At 38.3% G+C, this 23425-nt stretch overlaps 1 protein-coding gene across 3 annotated transcripts in view; it reads left to right on the top strand.

The window, feature by feature from the left end:
• The window catches only part of CSTPP1 (centriolar satellite-associated tubulin polyglutamylase complex regulator 1), a 201408-nt gene that overhangs the window by 32058 nt on the left and 145925 nt on the right, over positions 1 to 23425 (top strand). Inside the window, exons 1-2 of one of the 3 annotated variants that reach the window (XM_067037145.1) lie at positions 4327 to 4507; positions 14934 to 15036. In XM_067037145.1, coding sequence (XP_066893246.1) covers positions 14957 to 15036 — 80 coding nt within the window. In that variant the 5' untranslated portion in view covers positions 4327 to 4507; positions 14934 to 14956. Of the gene's footprint in view, positions 1 to 4326; positions 4508 to 14933; positions 15037 to 23425 lie in introns of those variants that run through there. The other 2 variants (XM_067037146.1, XM_059068449.2) reach the window with 2 other exon arrangements.

Genomic DNA, 23425 nt, shown 5'->3' on the forward strand with positions numbered 1-23425 from the left:
GTCAAGGAATCAAAATAAGTATATCTCCTTAGGGAGATAGCAAAGTTCTTTGGGCAGGGAAAACTGAAAATTCTAGGTATATATTTTTATACTTGGCAATGTTTGTATAAAGCAACATTTCTAATGTCAAAACATTAAATTTTGAAAAATATAATAAGTAAATAAAAAAGGAAAGAAAAATGAGAAAGCAAAAACCCTAGGAAATACAAGAGGTATATTGGTTTAATTTTGAACCCTCTTATCTATAAATGTCTTTAGTTCCTTTTACTTTAGCCTTTTCTCATCTCTGAGGAAATCAGAGTCTTATTGTATAAATGCTTTATTAATAATGCTCTATCAGTTATAACAGTCAACATTGTCTCAACCTGCAATCTTTTTAGAATGTGTGTATACATACACAGTATTAATATGTGTTTATTATATATATTTGTATATATATATATATATAGAGAGAGAGAGAGAGAGACTAGGTAATAGTTCAAAACATATATAATAAGGCATACATTGAGAGGAATTGTTCTCACCCTGTCACATTTTACCCTTTTCCCCCCTCATATGTTCTGTAGACAACTGCTTTTATTTTATTCAACCAGCTCTTTTAAATCCATTTGATATGATTATATTTTGGTTCTCCAAGTTTCCAGTACTGTTGAGGTTTGCCATTTTATCCCCCTGAAATAGCCTCCTTCTTTATTTTTTCTAGAATACCCTCTTTTTCTGCCTTTTATCATAAAGGCATTTAATAATTTGCTTCATCTCGTTGTCTTCAAGTTAAGAGTTCAGTATAATTCAGTAATCTGATTATCGGTACTTAGATTATCTTTCAGCCCAGCATTATATTAAAGTTAATACCTTCTTTATTATACTTATTATCACTTATTATAGGACAAAAACAGTTTTTTTAGAATTGTTTCTGAATTATGATTGGTACCAGAGGCCTGAATGGACTATCAGTAGGATAAAAGAAGCCTGGATAATATCATTTGACTATTACTTTTAAAAAGTTAGGTCCATTCAGGGAGTAAGAAAAAAATATTTGAAAATAATTCAGTTGCTACCATGATTCATTTTGCTTGTTTTATAATTTATTTATTTACTTTTGGCTGCATTGGGTCTTCGTTGCTGCACGCGGGCTTTCTCTAGTTACGGCGAGTGGGGGCTACTCTTCGTTGCGGTGTGCGGGCTTCTCATTGCGGTGGCTTCTCTTGTTGAGGAGCGTGGGCTCTAGGCGCGTGAGCTTCAGTGGTTGTGGCTCACGGGCTCTAGAGCGCAGGCTCAGTAGTTGTGGCTCGCGGGCTTAGTTGCTCTGTGGCATGTGGGATCTTCCTGGACCAGGGCTCGAACCCGTGTCTCCTGCATTGGCAGGCGGATTCTTAAGCACTGAGCCACCAGGGAAGCTCCTCCTTTTGTTTGTTTGTACAAAGAAAAACTTTGGCAATGTGGTTATAGATGGAAATATGGAGAACTTAAGGGATACATTTGAGCAAGCCCAAGGACTTTCTATTACTGAATCAAGGGTAAAAAGAATGAAGAATGACTTCAATTTCTGTATCTCTAAAACTACTGGAGTTGAATGATACAATCTTAAAGTCCTTCTACTCCTTAAGCTTTTATAATTCAGGAGCAGTGGTGAGAATAGTGACAAAGTGACTGGCTACTGATTCCAAAGTACGTACAAAAAGAGAGGCCAATGGAACAATCTGTGGAAGGACATCAGTGATTTCTTGTCCTGGTGAAGAGGAATAGTGTGTTTAGTAGAAGTTGAGGAGGACAAGGAATTTTCGGGTTGGAATTTGATAGATCATCATTGTGAAAGAAAACTGACCATGTGCGTCTAGGAAGAGAGATTTCGGTGCTGGATTTTTTTTTTAACGTGTAGGCCATGAATCCTCAGGGGAGCTATAGATGAGCCTTAGGAGGTTCTTGAATGTTCTAAAATTATACACAGCATATTAAATTATATCCATTTTTCTTTGAGGAAGCATTTGCAGCTTTAATTAGATTCTTATCATGACCTAACAAAAAGCCGCTCACTCTTAAAATAAGAATGATAAAGACTCCAAGTGATTAAAATGGAGAAAGAGTAATAATACACTTCAGTGGTCATGCAGTAGATGAATATAGTCATTGTGATATTTTCAGAGTAAGCTGGATTTCAATCACAAAAGACACAGAAGTAAGGGGTGAGAAAAATACAAAGATGGAGAGAAATTTGTCATTAGACAGCTTTGAGTCTTGGCTTACCATTATTAGCTGTGTGACCTTGGGCAAGTGAATAACCTTCAAGAACCTCAATTTCCTCAGCTGTAAAATGGGGATAGTAAGTATCTACCTTAAATGGTGGATATGAAGATTAAATGAGATAATGCATGGTAAGCACATAGTATAGTGCTTGGCACATAGTAAGTATTTGGTAAACCTTTCCGCTCACAAGGTTTTAAATTTTCTATATTTATTTTAAGGCCCTTATTGTAGATTTCATTGGGGAGGGCTGGTCCATAGTAAGTCCATCTTCAGAGAACTACTCAGTGATGCTTACACTCAAGATCATATTAAGTGGTTAGTCTAGAGGTTCTTTCCAATGTAGATTTGCAAGCTGGGTGTATAAAAGTCAGACACTGGACTTGTTGCCTGGCAGCACGTGTCCCTGAGTGGTAGTACATGGCTTGCATTGTAATGTCATCAGTGCAGGGGCCAGCTGGCTGGACATGTACTGCCACATAGTCTAGGGACTCCATTCCTCAACGGAACAGCAGCCGGCACTAGGGTTAACAGAAAATGACAAACCAGGCATGGATGAGGGAGGCGCCAGTAGAGCAGCGGGATGTCCTTTGATTTGCTTCTGTTATTTGCATGTCTTTCTTGTGATGTCTGTGAAATGTTCAGAATGACAAAGTTTTTAAAAGACCTGCTGACTCCGCCTGAAAAATGTGAAAAACCTCCCGTTTAGAGACCCATTATGTCCAGCTAGCCTGCATTTTCTATATCGTTTCCTTCATTTTTTATTAATGCAAACATTTGCATGAAGACAGAACCTTTGTTTCTTAAAGAGTTCATCTGCTCCTGCTGCTTACTGGCCCTGCCATGCAAGAGCACAACAGAACCTTTGTTACGCTTTGAGCAAAGCTGTTTATGAACGGTGGCTTACTGAGAACTGCTTCCTGTGCTGTGTGCTTCCATTTTGTCTAAAAGAAAAAAAGAAAATAGTTCTTAGGAGTGAAAAGAATTTGGACTTTCTTTTATTCAAGTGTTGAATGTTGAAATGACAAGTAGCCCCCAAATTTGTGAGGAACTGGTAATTGCATCGGATGCATTTTTTCACTTTACCTTGAACATAATGAGGCTCTTGGTAACAATAGAAGAGACAAGTACTTTCTCACTGGAATAGAGAGACAGAACAGTAAAGAGGCAACAGAAAGAAGGGTTGAGAACAGGGCAAAAATGGCTTCCTGTAGGAACCCTAATATTGTGAAAGAATGTGTTTTGGCACTTAGTGTTTCCCACCTGGAAGGCACGGTCCTGAAATGGTTGAGCTGAATAAAGAATAGCACCACAGTTTATAAATAGTGATACATTTTATGTACTCATTCAGTAAATATTTGAATGACTGGTATGTGGAAGACACTGAAGGATCCTGAGTGTTATAGGGGATAAAAGACAAGTGAGTTATGGTACCTATCTGTCTTTAAGGAGCAGGAAGTCACGTATAACAGAAGTAACTCTATATCAAAGTAGAAAGTGCCATTGGAAATATTTAAAATAAGTATTTAGGAAGTTCAGGAAAAGGAAGGTTGTTTCTGGCTGGGAGATAATCAGGGAAAGCTTCCTGACCAGGTGGCGTTTGAGTTGAGCCTGGCAGGAAAGGTAGGCTTGGACATTGCAACATTCCAACATTCCATTACCCATTTGAGTAATAAGTCAAAAATTATGTAGCTCTGGTAAAACAGATCCAAAGCATATTTTTATAGGGTACTTTGGTGTTTTACACCATTTATTTTTTTTCATTTAAAAAAGTTTAATTAATTAATTAATTTAGTTTTGGCCGTGCCATGTGGCATGTGGGGATCTTAGTTCCCTGACTAGGGATCGAACCTGCCCCCCCTGCAGTGGAAGCGTGGGCCCTTAACCACTGGACCGCCAGGGAAGTCCCCACACCATTAATTTAGATGATATGTTAAATGAGGGCATGAATTTTCTGCGGAAACTAAACTAGGGCCTCTCTGTCTAGCCTATGCTGTTCCAGTCATTCACCGCATATGACTTTTGTGCACTTTGGCCTAGGCCTCTAGGCATCTATAAATATCTATGTTAGCATCCTTTACTTTCATAACAAAGATAGAAACTCAAAGGGATTATTGAGCATTATTATCGCCATATCCCATAAGCAGGGTGTAGACATAGTTCTGAGTGGGGATTTGACATGTGAGACTCTCATTTGAAAAAGAATCTCCACCTTCATACAGAAGCAGTATCAATCAGAAGAGAGAAGATTGGGAATTCTAAGCCCGTGAGTTTTCAGCTGCCTTTAATTAGAACTCTTCTGTACCTTTCTGCCACTAGATTAAATGAGACCCTGTTGCTGTTTTATGAGTTATTGTGAGTGCCAACTAATTCTTATGAAATAGTTTGAATGTAAAATGTCAAGTGATTGGCAAGTTGTTGCATTAGTACCTTGCTGCATTAATGTCACTGATCTGTATATTCATAGTTAAATTGCATATTACCAAACATAATTGCCGATAATCTGTAAATGCATGGTTTGCCACAAAGGCTACAACCTTTAATGACTATGTAGCACAATTAATTTTCACCCTATAACATTAGTACTTCCCTGCCTGACATGACATTACGAGTAGCACATCATGACATTATGATTTGCTCCATGTTTGTCAATTCATAGGTTATTTTTTTAAATTCATGGTGCTTTCTGGAAAAGGGTATTGTGAATGTTTATGGAGTTGATTTGATAACTATACTGCTCTATGAGTAACTATTTTTGCAAAGCTTTTATCATGACAATACTTGGATTCTCCACGTGTCCTATAGATCATAACTGTGGGAAACTTAAGTGCTACTTTAGATTTCTCTGCCATCTAGGCAGTGCATTTTGTTATGGTCAGCAATCTGAGTGCTTTAAGTTTGGATCTCTGTAATAGCTTCCTTAAAAAACAAAAGAAAGGGCTTCCCTGGTGGTGCAGGGGTTGAGACTCCGCCTGCCAATGCAGGGGACACGGGTTCGTGCCCCGGTCCGGGAGGATCCCACGTGCCGCGGAGCGGCTGGGCCGGTGAGTCATGGCCGCTGAGCCTGCTCCGCGACCGGAGAGGCCACAGCAGTGGGAGGCCCACGTACCGCAAAAAAAAAGAAAGAAAAAGTTTTCCGTAGTTTCTGGCACTTGAAATTGCAAGACTCAAACGTACTAATTCTGTATTATGAGATTTAGGCTGGAAATACTGAAGCAATAAGATTTAAGTACTTAGCCTTAATTGACATCTGCCCCTCTCCCCCCACTAGTTTTAGGAAGGAGAAGGGAGAGGGGAGGATTAATGGTTGACTAGAAACTGTTTGAATGTCAAGGGACTCAGCTGTTAACTTGTACAATACCACCGTTGGTTGAAGGAAGTAGACTTTAGTTTTTTGTCTTCTACTTTACATAAAGACCTTTAGTCACCTCTTGTTTTCTGGTTGTCACAGCTGATGTTAACATATGTGTAATGCTTTCGTTGCTCCTGGCTTATCTTTTAGTATTTGAGTTTGACTAGCTGTATAGCAGCACTGTGGTGGTTTGGGTGTCCAAATGCAATGTATTAGTTTTGTCTGTTTTATAACTGTTAATGTAAAAGATCTTTCCTTAATTTGTACATTTGTTCTTAGAAAATTCCATTTGATACATATGCTCGATAGCCCTTTAAGGGTTGCAATATAGTGTAGTGCAGACCAAAGGCCTGGATTCAAATCCTGTCTCTGCTGCTTACCAGCCCTTTAACCTTTAGGTAAATTACATGTCTGAGTCTTACTTTTTTCACCTGTAAAATGGAAATATAAAAAGTACCCACCTCATAGGATTGTTGTGAGCAGTAAATGAATTATTACCTATAAAATGCTTAGAATGCTGTCTTGCATAGAGAGCTTAATAAATGTTGGCTGTCATTTTATTATATTTAGTGACCATTAAGCAAACTTTGTAATGATCAAGAGCTATTAAAAGAGGAAGGCCTCCTGCATTTATATAAAGGATATTTCTCAAGATATTGATCTGCGAGTTGTGATTCATTTACAGTTTTTTTCTGGGGGCCCAGAGTTAAACTTGACGTGCAGCTGTTTTATATTCAGAGCTGGTTAGTGTTTAGAGAAGCTTGATTTTGGGTTAACGCTTTTACTTTACTTTTCTCCACCGCAAGTTTTAAATTTCCTTTTGTATTATACTGATTATGTTAATTGTTAACTCACAATTTGGGTAAGGGATGTAATTAGCTTAAATTAAATATCATACCAGAACAAAATATAGGGCAATAGGGTTATACACTTGGAGTACAGAAGGCCTGTTTGAACACGACGCAAAGCACAAAGGGCACAGATAAATACTTTTGATTATATCAACATTTTAAACTTCTGTGCAATGAAAGGTACCATAAACAAATGAAAAGAAAACCCATAAGGTAGAAAACCCATATTTGCACATATAGAGAATTAGAAAAACCTCCAAATCAGGAAAGAAAAAAGACAACCAGAGAGGAAAATGGGCAAAGGATATTAGCAGATTATTCACAGAAGAGAAATACAAGAAACCATGAAAATATGCTTAACTTTATTTAATTAAGTAATTAAGAAGACTAAACTATTAAAACAACAGTGAGAAACTATTTTATAACTGTTAAATTGGCAAAAATCACAAAGCCTTAGTGAAAACAGTCATAGTGAGAACAGATTTTCTTATGGTGGGGAGGAGTATAAATTGGAATAACCCTTTGTAAAGCAACTGTGTATATCTAGTAAACATGAAGATGTGGAAAAAAGGGAATTCTTGTGTGTGTACTGTTGTTATTATTGTAAGTTGGTACAGCAACTATGGAAAACAGTACAGAGAATCCTCAAAAAATTAAAAATAGAACTACTACCATGTGATCCAGCGATGCCACTTCTGGGAGTGGATCCAGAGCAAACAAAAGCACAAACTGGAAAAGGTACCTACATCCCCATTTCATAGCAACATACTGAACAGTAGCCAAGATAGGGAAGCAACCTAAGCGTCCATTGATGGGTGAATGGATAAAGAAGTTGTGGAAAAAATGCACACACACACACAGTGGAACATTATTCAGCCATAAAAAATGAGGAAATCCTACCATTTGCAACAACATGGATGGCCCTTGAAGGCATTATGCTGAATGAAATAAGTCAGAAAGAGATAGACAGATACTCTGATCTCACTTACATGTGGAATCTAAAAAAACCCACCAAACTCTGAAAAAAGAGATCAGACATGTGGTTGCCAGAGGCAGAGGGTTGGGGGAGGGAGAATAGGAGGATGGTGGGGGTGATGGTAGGACAGGGTGCAGATTTCCAGGAATAAGGTAAATGAGTCCTGGGGATGTTAAGTACAGCGTGATGACTGTTGTTAACACTGCTGTATGATGTCATGGAAAGTTGTTAAGAGAGTAGATCCCAAGAGCTCTTATCCAAGGAGAAATTTTTCTTTTTTTCTTTTCTTCTTTCTTTTCTTTTTATTGTATCTGTATTAGAAGATGGATGTTAGCTTAACCTATTGTGATAATCATTTCATAGTATATGTAAATCAAGCCATTATGCTGTATTCTTTAAACTTACACAGTAATGTATGTCAATTGTTTCTCAATAAAACTAAAAAAAAAAAAAAACCACTGTGAGGATATGTGCATCCTGTGACATGTCAATTCCATTTTGAGATATCTGCCTTAGAAAAACTCTTGCACGTATGCACAGGAAAACAAGTACAAGAATGTTCAACCCAGCACAGTTTGCTATAGTGAAAATGTGGAAACAACCTGAGTATTTATCAATAGAGAAGTATTTACCATTGGCAAATAAGTTGGTTCCATCTTGTTTCATAAAAGATTTCCAAACGTGGTTGAGTGAAAATAGTAAGGTACAGAAAAGTATATGTCATTTACTTAAAAACAAAACCAAGCTCACAAATTGTGTTTATATATTTTTTAAAGTATGAGTACCAAACTGATTGGGAACTGGGATTGGTTTTTAATTTTTTCTATATCGTTTGAATCTTTAAAAATAATTAAATATGTAATTACAAATAAACATTTTTTTAAGTTTAAACATCATGCCAATACTTTATCTGACTTACCAATTGAAGTTTCTTTTCTAGTATTAACAGTGGAGAGCCAGTGTTTTCTAGATAATACAGTGTGAAATGGGACACATTGTAGGTTCTTGGCTTTTTCTTATTTTGTTTTGTTTTTGTTTTTGAGAGCTAGGGTTGAAGTGGAAGGGCATGGGCTTTGGAGTTAAATCTTAAGTTTGAATTCTAGCTCAGCCATTTTTTTAGACTGAGCAGGTTCCTTAACCTCTCTGAGCTTCAAAAAAGTCTATTTCCTACCTCACTGGGTTGTATAAGTATTGCATGTGCCCGGTTTCCTCATTTCCCCATCTCCTTTGGTCAAAGGAAATTGGTCTAGTGTGGTCTAAGATCAAAGATGGTGTTGTATGGGTGATAAAATATTTTACCAGAACATACTGTGTCCCTGGATCAGGACATACCAGTAAGGATGGAGGATGTAAATAATTAGTTTTAGAGGTTTATTAACTTTTTAACCCATTAAGCTATCTATATATACTTCACAAGATCGAATACTATATCATGTTAGTGATTTATATATGATATTAAACTTGAAGCTTCTAAACAGTTTACATGACAGGTCGTTGGTTAACAGGGTTACTTTTCTAATCTCAGAGAACAGTCTTAATTTAATTCAGCACTTATCTGTGCCAGCCAGCATCTAAATCTCAAGAGGCTTCAAAGACAAAAATGTGTCTCAGAAGGACTCTGGTAAGGGAGAAGAAAGTCAGGTTTAAAGTTGAATATATGTATGTACTCTGCTTTTCACTTACACTCTCTTGCTCTTGTATCTATTAATATCACATATTGTAATTCATGTGAATATTTTCTAGGGAAACTTGTTTATTCTAATACAGGGACTCTGTATAAAATAATAATATAAGAAAATGAGTGATCTAAATGATGTAGGTAGCCTGTCAAGCAAAAATTTTCAAATGGGACTCCTTATCATTTAATTGCAAAATAAATAGCTAATGCTTTGATGGTACTTATGCTTGGGAAGAGAGTAAAAAGAAATAGTTTGGGACTTTACCCGTATAAATTAGAGCCTCCTGAGTAATTAACGGTTAACAAGTGAATGCTTCCCACAAGTTTAAAGGCTATAGCTGAAATGGGTATAGATTATGTGTATTATCATATGTGTAGGGTTTTATAGAGCCCAGAAATCCTTGAAGATAATCTGTAAGCATCCTTGGTTAGATGAGGAGAACTTTAAATGAGTGAGTAGGGGCTATAGTAGGTTGGCCTCTCGGTGTTCATTAATGTTGAAACCCAATGTCTTGTGAGTTGCGATGTCTGGGAGGGATATGTAGTAACAACTGTAATAAAACAACAATAATAAACATAATAGCTCATGTTTATTGCATATTTACTATGTGCCAAGCACTATGCTAGGATTATTACATAAGTTATATTATTTACTCCTCACTACGTAACCTTAGGTGATAGGTATTATTTCCCAATTTTACAGAAAAGGGCAGAGAGATTAGGTAATTTGCTTCAAGTCACACAGCTAATAAGTACCAGAGCTAGAAATCAAATCCAGGTCAGCCTGACTCCAGAGCCCATGTTCTTAACCATTGCAATAAATTGCTGTGTTGTTTTAATCTGTAAAATTAGTATGTAGCAATAATAAGATAATCATTAATATGTTACCTTCTGTGTATATCAAATGTAGTCTAAAGAAGCAGTTTATTATTAGACATATTCTCAATGTCATACCCATTTTACAGCAAGAGTGACGGTGGTATATAGAGATTAATTGATCAGCAGGAGGTGATTCAGTGGAGAACCAAGAAGTTTCTGATCCACAATTGCTTTCACTCGTAAGGTTCATATAAAGATCATACAGTATTTACTTATCTTTTACTTAGATATTTCAGTGCAGTGCAGTCTGAGATAAGCACTTATAGCTTCAGTACACTGCACTGAAATATCTAAGTAATAAGTAAACACTGTGTGACCTTTATATGAACCTTGTGAGTGATGCTATCTGAGCAAGACATGGACTCTTGGGCCTTAGTGTGGATTTCAGAACAATAGAGCATATTGGGTCATGTCAGAAAACTTAATCCTGGTCTGTGGAAATCACAGCAAAGTAGAAGAGGAAAAGCCAATCTGAAATGCTTTTCCTTTTCCAAGAGGGCAGCTAAGGTGCCCAGATATCCTTGCCCTCCAGGGGTGCAGGTGTGCAGTTTTTATTCTTTAATCATTCACATAAATTAAAGCTTATTCTTTTGCATTTAAAAAATAACATGAAATGACGCTCTCCATGTTTTACTGCCAGACAAGAGCTTTGAACTTCTGTCTCGCTGAAGTTTGGTAAAGTACAAGGATTTTCCATGGCTGGGTGGTACCCTTAACCACAGAAGGAACATCGGAGTGATAAGAGCTGCACTTGAAGGAAACCGCTAGGGAGCAGCGATTTAGAGAGAGCTCTTCACACTTGGCTTGTGTGAAACTCTCAGGGAGGAACTTCTTCCTACCTCTGCTGGCTCTTCTTAGCTCCTTCGCTTCACACACACATGAAAAGAGCACTAGGGCTTCCTGTTTCTACTTTCCGAACTAGGAACGGGTGGGGTGAGTACTTTGTGGTGGGGTGGTTCTTTGTAAGAAACTTTGAAATTTGGGGACAAGTTTTAACTTCACACAAATGCCGATTAGCATGCATACCTATGCAGGTGGGGACAGGATATACACATACACACTCACATAACACACATATGAATTCACATGGACACAGGTGGACCACATCTCTCAGATGATTTTACTATCAGCATACACCCTGCTTTTGTGCTCTGTGTAAAATGGAGATTATATATTTATTTCTAAAACTGATTATAAAGTGTCAGTGATGAGGCAGTGTGGTATATAGTGTTAAGAGCATGGGTTCTTGGTAGGACACACACACCTTGGTTTGAATCTTGGCTTCTCTTCTCACTAGCTGTGTGATCTTGAGCAAGTTACTTTAATTCTATAAATCTCAGCTCTCCCATTTGTAAAACAGAAACATGATCAAAATATCTATCATAGGATTGTTGTGAAGACTAAATAAAATCATGCACGTAAAACAATTAGCACAGTCTCTGGCCCATTGTTGTTCAGTAACTTGCACAGGTCCTCAAAATTGGTAGAGCTGTTATTATCATTATTATATGTAACATTAAACTCTAAATGTCTGATTGGTAGCTGAATGTTAAATAGGTATAGTCCTTTATTTATATTTTCTTTTTCCTTTCCCCTCTCCAACCCTGCTTTTTTTTTTTTTTCTCACGCAAAGTCTGTTTTCCAGAAAAGTCCTTTTTTTGAGGAGGATGAAAGCACTTTGATTTTAACTGCTCTGAAAACATTTCTCCCTTTAAAGAGCTTTCACATTGACTTTTAGTCCCTGGAGCTAGGGAGGAGAAGCAGCAGGTTTTGCTTCTAAGTAGAGCTCTTTCATTTCTACCATCAAAAAACAAACAAGCAAACCAAAAAACAAAACAAAACAACAAAAAAACCCCTAGTTTTGTAGTAGCCTTAGGTAGATCTAAGTCATAAAAGCCCATATAGCCCAAGGAAGAAATCTTTTCCTAAGACCAGGATAAGTGAGTGGAATACGGGAAGGAAACTCAGAGGTGAAAGTATACCTGATTTTAATGTTGGTTTGGCCATTTTTTCTTCCCAATTTCATATATGCTTAATTATAAAACAATTAATGCCAGAAATCATCTTTTTTTTTTGGCCATGCCACGTGGCTTGCAGGATCTTAGTTCCCTGACCAGGGATTGAGCCCAGGGCCAACAGCAGTGGAAGCACCAAGTCCTAACCACTGGACTGCCAGGGAAGTCCCAAGAGATTGTCATGTATTATCTCACGACTTCACTGTCAGTTTTGGCCATTTCTTAGCGAAATAGTTTTCCAGTTGGATGAACTGTTGATGGCGCACTGGTTTTGTTTTCACATCTTTTTCTGGGGTCAGGGTTAGAGAATGTTTGTGGTAGCTGATAGTTGTTAGCTTTGGGAAGCACTCATATTGATAGAAGAAGTCATGGAATGTAAACATGTCATTCATCTGGACTTTAGGCTGGTGTAAACATGGTGAAACTTTAGGTAACCACTGTCAAATAAAGACTCACTTGAGTACAGCTTGGGTAGATAAACTTATTTGCTTTATAAGTCTCACTAAACTACCAGGACTTCAGGAATGTTTTTTTGAAGAACCTATTTTTACAAATTTTAGGTAATTCTTTCATATTTTCCTGAAGGATGAAAATGTGAAAGAGGCAAATGCCCATCTCAGTAGCAACTTTGTGGAACTGCTTTTTGGCAGGATGTTTATTACTTTGGGGTGTTTTGTTCTTACTGTTCCAGACAGTAAGTTGTTTTGTTTGTTTTCCTTTTTTAAAAAAAATAGGATGGGGCTTCCCTGGTGGCGCAGTGGTTGAGAGTCCGCCTGCCGATGCAGGGGACACGGGTTCGTGCCCCGGTCCGGGAAGATCCCACGTGCCGCGGAGCAGCTGGGCCAGTGAGCCATGGCCGCTGAGCCTGTGCGTCTGGAGCCTGTGCTCCACAAAGGGAGAGTCCACAACAGTGAGAGGCCCATGTACCGCAAAAAAAAAAAAAATAGGATGGTAAATGGAAATACTGAATTGGAAGTTTCTATATGCAGTGTGCCAGGATACCACTGTTATACCTAAAGACAAAACTCAGGGAAGGGGAACAAGTATTTGGTGAGCACCTGCTATATTAGAAGCTCTGCTGTATTACTGAGGCAAACCTCCAACAGCCCTTTGACATAGGCTTTTAATAAAATATATTATCAAGAAAACCAGGTATTGTGGTTTATGAATAGTAATGGTATTACTATCCACAGGAAATAGGCTTGCAGAATAATTTGCTCAAGGTCACACAGCTAGGATTTGGTGGGGCTGAGAATGGAACTCAAGTGTCTTGGAACTCCAAAGCCCAAGTTCTTAACCAGTGATTCTTAAACTACATCAGAAACATCAAGGGTACCTGTTAAAAATTACTGGGCTCCAGTTAAAATTTTAAGGTCACCAAGTCTGAGATATTGTCAGATGATCATCTGTATTTTAACAAGATGTCTCAAGTGATTCAGATCAAGAAGTTGATGGACCATGTTTTGAGAAAGAAATTATGTTTCTTTCATCACTTATATGTGGAATCTAAAATATGATACAGGGACTTCCCTGGTGGTGCGGTGGTTAAGAATCGCCTGCCAATGCAGGGGACGTGGGTTCAACCCCTGGTCCGGGAATATTCCACATGCCACAGAGCAGCTAAACCCATGTGCCACAACTACTGAGCCTGCTCTCTAGAGCTCAGGAGCCACAACTATTGAGCCCACGTGCCACAACTACTGAAGCCCATGCGCCTAGAACCCGTGCTCTACAACAAGAGAAGCCACTGCAATGAGAAGCCCGCACACCACAACAAAGAGTAGCCCCCGCTCGCGGCAACTAGAGAAAGCCCGCATGCAGCAACGAAGACCCAACGTGGCCAAAAAATAAATAAGTAAATGTGTTTAAAAATAAAAATAAATAAAATAAATTATGATACAAATGAACTTATTTACAAAACAGAAACAGACCCACAGACATAGGTGACAAACTTACAGTTACCAAAGGGGAAGGGGGAAGGGATAAACTAGGAGTTTGGAATTAGCAAATACAAACTACTATATATAAAATAGATAAACAACAAGGTTCTACTGTATAGCACAGGAAACTATATTCGATCTCTTGTAATAACCTATAATGGAAAAGAATGTGAAAAATAACATATATATATAAATGAATCACTTTGTGGTACACCAGAATCTAACACAACATTGTAAAACAACTATACTTCAATTTATAAATAAACAATTAAATTAAATAATGTTTCTTTCCACACTTGATAAAGAAGAAAACAGGTGCAGATTAAATAACTATCCCAGATTAAGCTATCAGACAGAGCCATGATTCCAACCCAGGTCTGTCTAATTCTAATACTCATCACACCCTGTATTACAAGCCCATGATTAAGTCACACATTTACCCATCACAACAAATGTAGAAAACATGATTTCTGATATATTGGGCCACACAGATTTCATGGTCTTATTATTTACCGCGGTTAATAACTTATGACAGCTTTATTGAAATCTTCATGGTCCTTAAACTTTTTCAGTGACTTTTTTTTTAATTGAAGAATTGAGTTTTCCTTGCAGTCAGATCATCCATGTTTCCGGCATAGAATCATTACTGCCTGGGATAAATTTCAGGGACATGCAGAAGTGGAAGAGGGTGGAAGGAGGTAGGAAGAAAGAATTCCCGGGTTTATCTGCTACGTGGTGCTAAAGCTCCTCACCCTAATCACTGAAATGAAGAGTGAAGGGTTGATATTAATACTGACAGCCAATCACGTGGCATCTCCCATTCTACCCATTGAGACTAGCTCATTTAGGGCCAGCAAATTTGGTTGGCCTATTCCAGTCCACTTCCTAGAACAGAACCAACACCTTGATTGACTTTCATGTCCTACTAGGATTGGAAGGACTTTTTTTTTTTTGTATCCTTCTCACTTTCTCTTTCTGCCTTTGTTTGTTTGTTTTTGTAGCCCAGCGCCATGTCCTCACATACATGGAGGATGCAGTATGCCAGCTGCTAGAGAACAAGGAAGATATTAGCCAATATGGCATTGCCAGGTTCTTCACTGAATAGTAAGTACATGAATGCTTTGCCTATAGCGTGGGCCCAGAGGAGGCTTTCGGAAGAAGGCAAGATACGTGAAAAGTAGAGCAGGGCAATGCTGATTATGTAGTGGCAGTGAATGCTTAGTTTTTTTTTTTTTTTTTTTTTTTTTTTTTTTTTTGCGGTATGCGGGCCTCTCACCGTTGTGGCCTCTCCCGCTGCGGAGCACAGGCTCCGGACGCGCAGGCCCAGCGGCCATGGCTCACGGGCCCAGCCGCTCCGCGGCACGTGGGATCTTCCCGGACCGGGGCACGAACCCGTGTCCCCTGCATCGGCAGGCGGATTCTCAACCACTGCGCCACCAGGGAAGCCCAAATGCTTAGTTTTGATAGACTGATTGAGGGCTGCCCAAACAGGTTTTGGAACATGCCTTTGGTGCAGCTAGTTTTGTCCAATGATAAGTCTCGTGAGTGGTGATAACTATAAAAGTTCACCTGCTGCTTGTTTGATCTATTAGATCTGGTTTTTTAGGTTCCTCTTATAATTTTTAACTTTCCCTGGTACTCAGAATATTCACTCAGATTTCCTTTAGTCAGTGCTCCTCTAGCCTGTGTTTTTCTTGGCTGGCTGTTTTCATGGAAATGCTTAGGATGATATTCCTCTGCAGTTTCCTTTCTACAGGATGCTGTGTCAACCACTGAATGATTTAAGATTATTTCTAGAGGCAGGACATCTTTCACAGATTATATCTTTGAGGAGTAGTGTTTCTTTATAAAGTATGCTTGGAGTGTGTAGAAGTTAAAATGATTATTTTTTAATTTATTAAACAATTGTTTTCCTCAAGTTTTATTGCGATATAATTGACGTATAGTACTGTCTAAGTTTAAGGTGCATGGCATAATGATTTACATACATCATGAAGTGATTATCATAATAAGTTTACTGAACATCCATCATCTTATATAGGTAGATAATTAAAGAAATAGAAAAAAATTTTTTTCTTTTGATGAGAACTCTTGGGATTTACTCTCTTAACAATTTCCATTTGTAACATGCAGCAGTGTTAATTATATTTATCATCTTGTACATTATTACATCCCTAGTACTTGTTTATCTTAGAACTGGAAGTTTTGACTGCCTTTGTCCAATTCCTCCTATCCCCCACCCACCTCTGATGACCCGAAATCTGATCTCTTTTTCTATGAGTTTGTTTGTTTTTGAATTATTGACCTATAACACTGTTAGCTCCTGTTACACAACATAGTGATTTGATACTTCTGTACATTGGAAACTGATCACTGCAATAAGTCTAGTTGTGATAGTCTACCACACAAAGATATTACATAGCTTTCTGTTTTTGTTTCTCTTTTAGGTATTACATAGTTATTGACCATATCCCCCACACTGTACATTTCATACCCATAAGTCATTTATTTTGCAACTGAAAGTTTGTACCTCTTAATCTCTCCTACTTTTTTCTTTCTTTTTGGTATCACAGAACTGTTTTTAGGCTGAATGAAATAATCAGTTTAAAATACCTTGGTCTTCATGAAAGGGTATGCTAAAGAAATTTTAAAAATTATTTTTATTACCAAAATGCCAACATATTTATATAATCATTTGTCTTCTTTTTCCTTTTTTTCTGGTTTATTGTAAGCATTCTATTTTTTTTTTTAGACATCTTTATTGGAGTATAACTGTTTTACAATAGTGTGTTAGTTTTTCCTTTACAACAAAGTGAATCAGTTATACATATACATATGTTCCCATATCTCTTCCCTCTTGCATCACCCTCTCTCCCAACCTCCCTATCCCACACCTCTAGGTGGTCACAAAGCACAGAGGTGATCTGCCTGTGCTATGCGGCAGCTTCCCACTAGCGATCTAATTTACATTTGATAGTGTATATATGTCCCTGCCACTCTCTCACTTCGTCACAGCTTACCCTTCCCCCTCCCCATATCCTCAAGTCCATGCTCTAGTAATTCTGTTTTATTCCCGTCCTACCACTAATCTCTTCATGACATTTTTTTTTCTTAGAATCCATATATATGTGTTAGCATACAGTATTTGTTTTTCTCCTTCTGACTTACTTCGCTCTGTATGACAGACTCCAGGTCCATCCACCTCATTATAAATAACCCAGTTTCATTTCTTTTTATGGCTGAGTAATATTCCATTGTATATATGTGCCACATCTTCTTTATCCGTTCATCTGTTGATGGACACTTAGGTTGCTTCCATGTCCTGGCTATCATAAATAGAGCTGCAATGAACATTTTGGTACATGACTCTTTTTGAATTATGGTTTTCTCAGGGTATATTCCCAGTAGTGGGATTGCTGGGTCGTATGGTAGTTCTATTTGTAGTTTTTTAAGGAACCTCCATACTGTTCTCCATAGTGGCTGTATCAATTTACATTCCCACCAGCAGTGCAAGAGGGTTCCCTTTTCTCCACACCCTCTCCAGCATTTATTGTTTCTAGAGTTTTTGATGATGGCCAATCTCACTGGTGTGAGATGATATCTCATTGTAGTTTTGATTTGCATTTCTCCAATGATTAATGATGTTGAGCATTCTTTCATGTGTTTGTTAGCAATCTGTACATCTTCTTTGGAGAAATGTCTATTTAGTTCTTCTGCCCATTTTTGAATTGGGTTGTTTGTTTCTTTGTTATTGAGCTGCATGAGTTGCTTATAAATTTTGGAGATTAATCCTTTGTCAGTTGCTTCATTTGCAAATATTTTCTCCCATTCTGAGGGTTGTCTTTTGGTCTTGTTTATGGTATCCTTTGCTGTGCAAAAGCTTTTAAGTTTCATTAGGTCCCATTTGTTTATTTTTTATTTTATTTCCATTTCTCTAGGAGATGGGTCAAAAAGGATCTTGCTGTGATTTATGTCATAGAGTGTTCTGCCTATGTTTTCCTCTAAGAGATTGATATTGTCTGGCCTTACATTTAGGTCTTTAACCCATTTTGAGTTTATTTTTGTGCGTGGTGTTAGGGAGTGTTCTAATTTCATACTTTTACATGTAGCTGTCCAGTTTTCCCAGCACCACTTATTGAAGAGGCTGTCTTTTCTCCACTGTATATCCTTCCCTCCTTTATCAAAGATAAGGTGACCATATGTGTGTGGGTTTATCTCTGGGCTTTCTATCCTGTTCCATTGATCTATATTTCTGTTTTTGTGCCAGTACCATACTGTCTTGGTTACTGTAGCCTTGAAGTATAGTCTGAAGTCAGGGAGCCTGATTCCTCCAGCTCCATTTTTCGTTCTCAAGATTGCTTTGGCTATTCGGGGTCTTTTGTGTTTCCATACAAATTGTGAAATTTTTTGTTCTAGTTCTGTAAAAAATGCCAGTGGTAATTTGATAGGGATAGCATTGAATCTGTAGATTGCTTTGGATAGTAGAGTCATTTTCACAATGTTGATTCTTCCTATCCAAGAACATGGTATATTTCTCCACCTATTTGTATCATCTTTAATTTTAAAGGAAGAATAGCCTCTTATAGGCTTCTACTTATGGTGCATAATGAGCTCAAGTCCTTTTCCTTGAAAACAATTTTTTTTTTCCTTTCTGTTCTCCAGAGATTCCTTGAAGATCACACATCTCTTCTAATGGCCTTAACTTGGGCTGCTGTTAGGGGAATTCTTGACTCCCCCTAGCTCTTTTGCTGAGCTATAAGTCTTGTAAACAAAATCTAGATTTCTTATGGATTGGAATTTCAAGTTTCTGGGAAAAACAGGCTTTCCAGGATCAGAGCTGGTCCCTTCTCTTCTCCCAGTCTTCTAAAGGAGGGTGAAGTAGAACAAGGAATCTCACTTGTTCTCCAGGTATGGGCTGAAGCAAATGAGGTGGGCTGGGAATAAAGACTGAGATTGAATAGCCTTGCTTGCTTTTACAGAACTGACAAGCCTAGGGGTCAAGTTTCTAGGCTATTTAATCTGTATGAGCACCCTTGAGGCTCCTTGCCAAATGAAATATGATTCTTCTGGGGACAGTGCTTCTTCCTGGCTTTTTTCGTTTTACTCTATTCCCCCTCCCCCATCTCCTTTATAAGTCTTTTCCCTTCTGTGCTGGTTGCTGGTTCCTTGAGGGTAGGCATCATTTCTTATTCATCCCTGTATTCCCAATACCTGGCATGATGCTTATTATATGATAGGTGTTAGGTAAATGTTGAATCTACAACTGTATCTGTATTTTAGGTTATTGCATACTATCCAGTCTTATTCTTGGTCTTTTTATGATAAGAACTGTCTCTTGTTCTTTCTCTCTTTTTTCTTGATTCTTTTTGATAAAGTTCTATATCCTGCCATTGAAGAAGCTGTATACCGGAATTCTCTGGCGGTCCAGTGGTTAGGACTCCACACTTACACTATAGGGGGCACAGGGTCCCTGATCAGGAACTAAGATCCCATATGCTGCGTGGCGCAGCCAAAAAAAAAAAAAAGAAGCTGTATACCATGTATATAGCACTCCAAAAGTGAACCCACTGGTCTATGTAACTAATACTGAACTCTAGTAAGGCTTATAACTGTTTCCAAATGCTATTGACTATAGCTTTTATCTAGCAGTACACTGTTGGAAAAAAAATCTTAAGACTTTTTTCCACAGTGCTGATAGAAATCTAGTTGTCAAGTGAGCAGTTTCTTGTCCTTAGAAAACTAAAAATTACATAATCTATGTGAATGGCACATACCTGACATTTTTTTAATAGATCTTTATTGGAGGATAATTGCTTCACAATACTGTGTTAGCTTCTGTTGTACAACAAAGTGAATCAGCCATATGCATACATATATCCCCATATCCCCTCCCTCTTGAGCCTCCCTCCCACCCTCCCTATCCCACCCCTCTAGGTCATTGCAAAGCACCGAGCCCATCTCCTTGTGCTATGCTGCTGCTTCCCACCAGCTAACAAATTTATATTTGGTAGTGTATATATGTCGATGTTACTCTCACTTCACCTCAGCTCCCCCTCCCAAGTCCCCCAACATGTCCTCAAGTCCATTCCCTATGTCTATGTCTATTCCTGCCCTGCTGCATCAGTACCATTTCTTTTTTTTTTTAGATTCCATATATATGCATTAGCATACAGTATTTGTTTTTCTCTTTCTGACTTACTTCACTCTGTATGACAGACTCTAGGTCCATCCACATCACCACAGATAATTCAATTTTGTTTCTTTTTATGGCTGAGTAATATTCCATTGTATATATGTGCCTCATCTTCTTTATCCATTCATCTGTTGATGGACACTTAGGTTGCTTCCATGTCCTGGCTATCATGTAAATAGAGCTGCAATGAACATTTTGGTACATGACTCTTTTTGAATTATGGTTTTCTCAGGGTATATGCCCAGAGGTGGGATTGCTACGTCATATGGTAGTTCTATTTTTAGTTTTTTAAGGAACCTTCATGCTGTTCTCTGTAGTGGTTGTATCAATTTACATTCCCACCAACAGTGCAGGAGGGTTCCCTTTTCACCACACCCTTTCCAGCATTTACTGTTTCTAGATTTTTTGGTAATGGCCATTCTATAACTCTAAAACACCATATTGGCCTGAGGCAAGTTATTTTAAGAGGTGAGCCAGCATCAAAGCTCCAAAATCCTTAAAAAAAAAAACAACTCAACTTGAAAGGTGTGTGTATATGATTGAATAGGAAGTAGTATTTGGTAGACAAGGAGACCTGAATGGTAGAAGTTCCTGATTTTCCTTTGACTGCGAATTTATCTACTGAAAATCCTTCTTTCGCAGACCTCAGTTTTGTATTGATTTATAGAAGCATAATGAAGCGAAAAGAGCTCTGACCTGGGAAGAAAAGAGCTCCTATCCTTATAAGTCCTTATAAGTCCTTATAAGTCCTCACTCCATAATCTTGGGCAAATTTTTGAAATTTTCTTTCTTTCTTTTTTTTTTTGGCTGTGTTGGGTCTTCGTTGCTGCCTTTCTCTAGTTGCAGTGAGCGGGGGCTACTTTTCATTGAGGTGCGCGGACTTCTCATTGCGGTGGCTTCTCTTGTTGCGGAGCTTGGGCTCTAGGCTCACAGGCTTCAGTAGTTGCAGCACACGGGCTCAGTAGTTGTGGCACATGGGCCCTAGAGCACGCAGGCTTCAGTAGTTGTGGCTTGCGGGCTCTAGAGCTCCAGCTCGGTGTTTGTGGCACATTGGCTTAGTTGCTCTGTGGAGTGTGGGATCTCCTCGGACTAGTGATCGAACCCATGTTCCCTGCACTGGCAGGTGGTTTCTTAACCACTGTGCCACCAGAGAAGTCCCTCTGAAATTTTCTGGGCTTCAGTTGCCTCATCTGTGAAATGGGTATAATAAAGTCTAATGTGCTAATAAAAATAACGTAATAATTATATATTATAATTTAAAATGTTTTATTAAACTCATACTATGTTTCAGCAACTATAATTCTTTGAAGTAGGTAATATTATTATCTCTGTTTTATAGATGAGGAAACTGAGGCTCAGAAAAGTTAAAATAGCTTTTTTAAAAAATTAATTAATTTATTTAATTTTGCTGTGTTGGGTCTTCGTTTCTGTGCGAGGGCTTTCTCTAGTTGCGGCTAGCGGGGGCCACTCTTCATTGCGGTGCGCGGGCCTCTCACTATCGCGGCCTCTCTTGTTGTGGAGCACAGGCTCCAGACGTGCAGGCTTAGTAGTTGTGGCTCATGGGCCCAGCCGCTCCGCGGCATGTGGGATCCTCCCAGACCAGGGCTCGAACCCGTGTCCCCTGCATTGGCAGGCAGACCCTCAACCACTGCGCCACCAGGGAAACCCTAAAATAGCTTCTTTAAGTTCACAAGCTAATAAATGACAGAATTAGGAACCCAGCCTCATCTGCAGTATTACAAAGAACACTATTCTGTATTGTCTCCAAGTCGCTATAATGCCTAATGTTGCTGGAGGCCTAACCAGATAATAATATGAGGTCTCTTCTAGCTATGGTTTCTGGATTCTTTGAAATTTCCCTTATAACTGTACTTCACACAGTTTATCACATAGCTTTGTCTGGTGACCTCAATTCATTGCCATTTAAATGTTTTATATTGTCCTTTTGGACAGATTACAATTGGAGCTGTCTCTAAACAATAGGAAACGTAATTTTTTTTAAGATGTGTTAAGTGTGCACTTCCATCTCTCAGTTTCAAGTTCAGACATTGAGAGTTTTCATACATTTAATGGTGGATAATTTACCTTTAAACAATGATAAAAATACTCTTCAAAATTGTTTTTGGAAGGTTTTTCTGCTGATTTTCTTCTGTGGATTGGCTTGCCCTCTCACCTGTGCTGTCACTCCTTGGTGCTTGGTGTTTTCCAACAAATCCACGATTGTTCCAGCAAATCTGGATAAGCTGTAAAACATGAGTAGCTAAGCTGTACTCTGTGTACTCTGTGTGTGTGTGTCTGCAAGACTGTGAGCTCTTCAGATCATATTCTTCTGGACACTCTTGAAAGAAGGATACGAAATCCCATAGGATTTTCTTTCATGTTGTATGCAACCTCTACCTCTGAATGCCATCTTTCAACCAATGAAAGGTAAAAGGAATTAGTATTTAGAGGTGCCGCTCTAAGAATAGACCAAGTGTCAGCACGGGGTCAGGACCTCTGAAGAAGTACAGACAAGAAAATGAGGCTAGAGCAGCTGTAACTTAGAAACCACAGCAGAGTGTGACCAGGTTCTTGTGGTAAAGATAAAATGAGAAATGTGTTTTTGTAGGACATTGGAAAATAATGATGAGAGGAAAACAGGCTGAAATATGAGAATTCCTATCACAATTGGGAAGCCTTCTTCACGGGTTAAATTGATAGTTACAACACTGTGGCATCAGAGAGCTTGACCTCCACACACTAATATAGAAAAGAATGATACTCTGTGGTCTTGGTTGGTGGGCCCAGCAGGGCTCTTTTTTTATAATCAAGTGTCTTGTTTTTGTGTTTTTTTAAATGATGATTTTGCCTTCCTAGGGAAGTTTTCATGATGACTGTTTTGGTTGCAAGTATTGCAAGTACATATACAGATATCCTTCATTGATGGAAGTTTTTTTTAAGGATATGTGAGAATACAGGACAGCATTCCTTCATGAATTCATTCATTCAGTAATTATTTTTGAGCACCTACTGTGTGCCTATGTGTATTTGGCAATGAAGAAGATATAGTGGTGAACAAGACAAGTAAGGAAATTACCCTCATGAACCTAGCTGTTTAGTGAGGGAGATAGTCAATAAAAGAGTAAACTGATGATGACGACAATAGCTAATAGTTAATAAATACTTGCTTTGTGCTGGGCATGGTTCTAAGCATATGACATGTTCTATCTCATTTAATTCTCAAAATACTAAGAGGTGGAGTATTAGTATTATCTTCATTTTATGCATTAGGAAATTCAGGCACACAAAAGTAACATTCCC

Source organism: Kogia breviceps, chromosome 7, assembly GCF_026419965.1.
Source record: "Kogia breviceps isolate mKogBre1 chromosome 7, mKogBre1 haplotype 1, whole genome shotgun sequence".
Lineage (NCBI taxonomy): Eukaryota > Metazoa > Chordata > Mammalia > Artiodactyla > Physeteridae > Kogia > Kogia breviceps.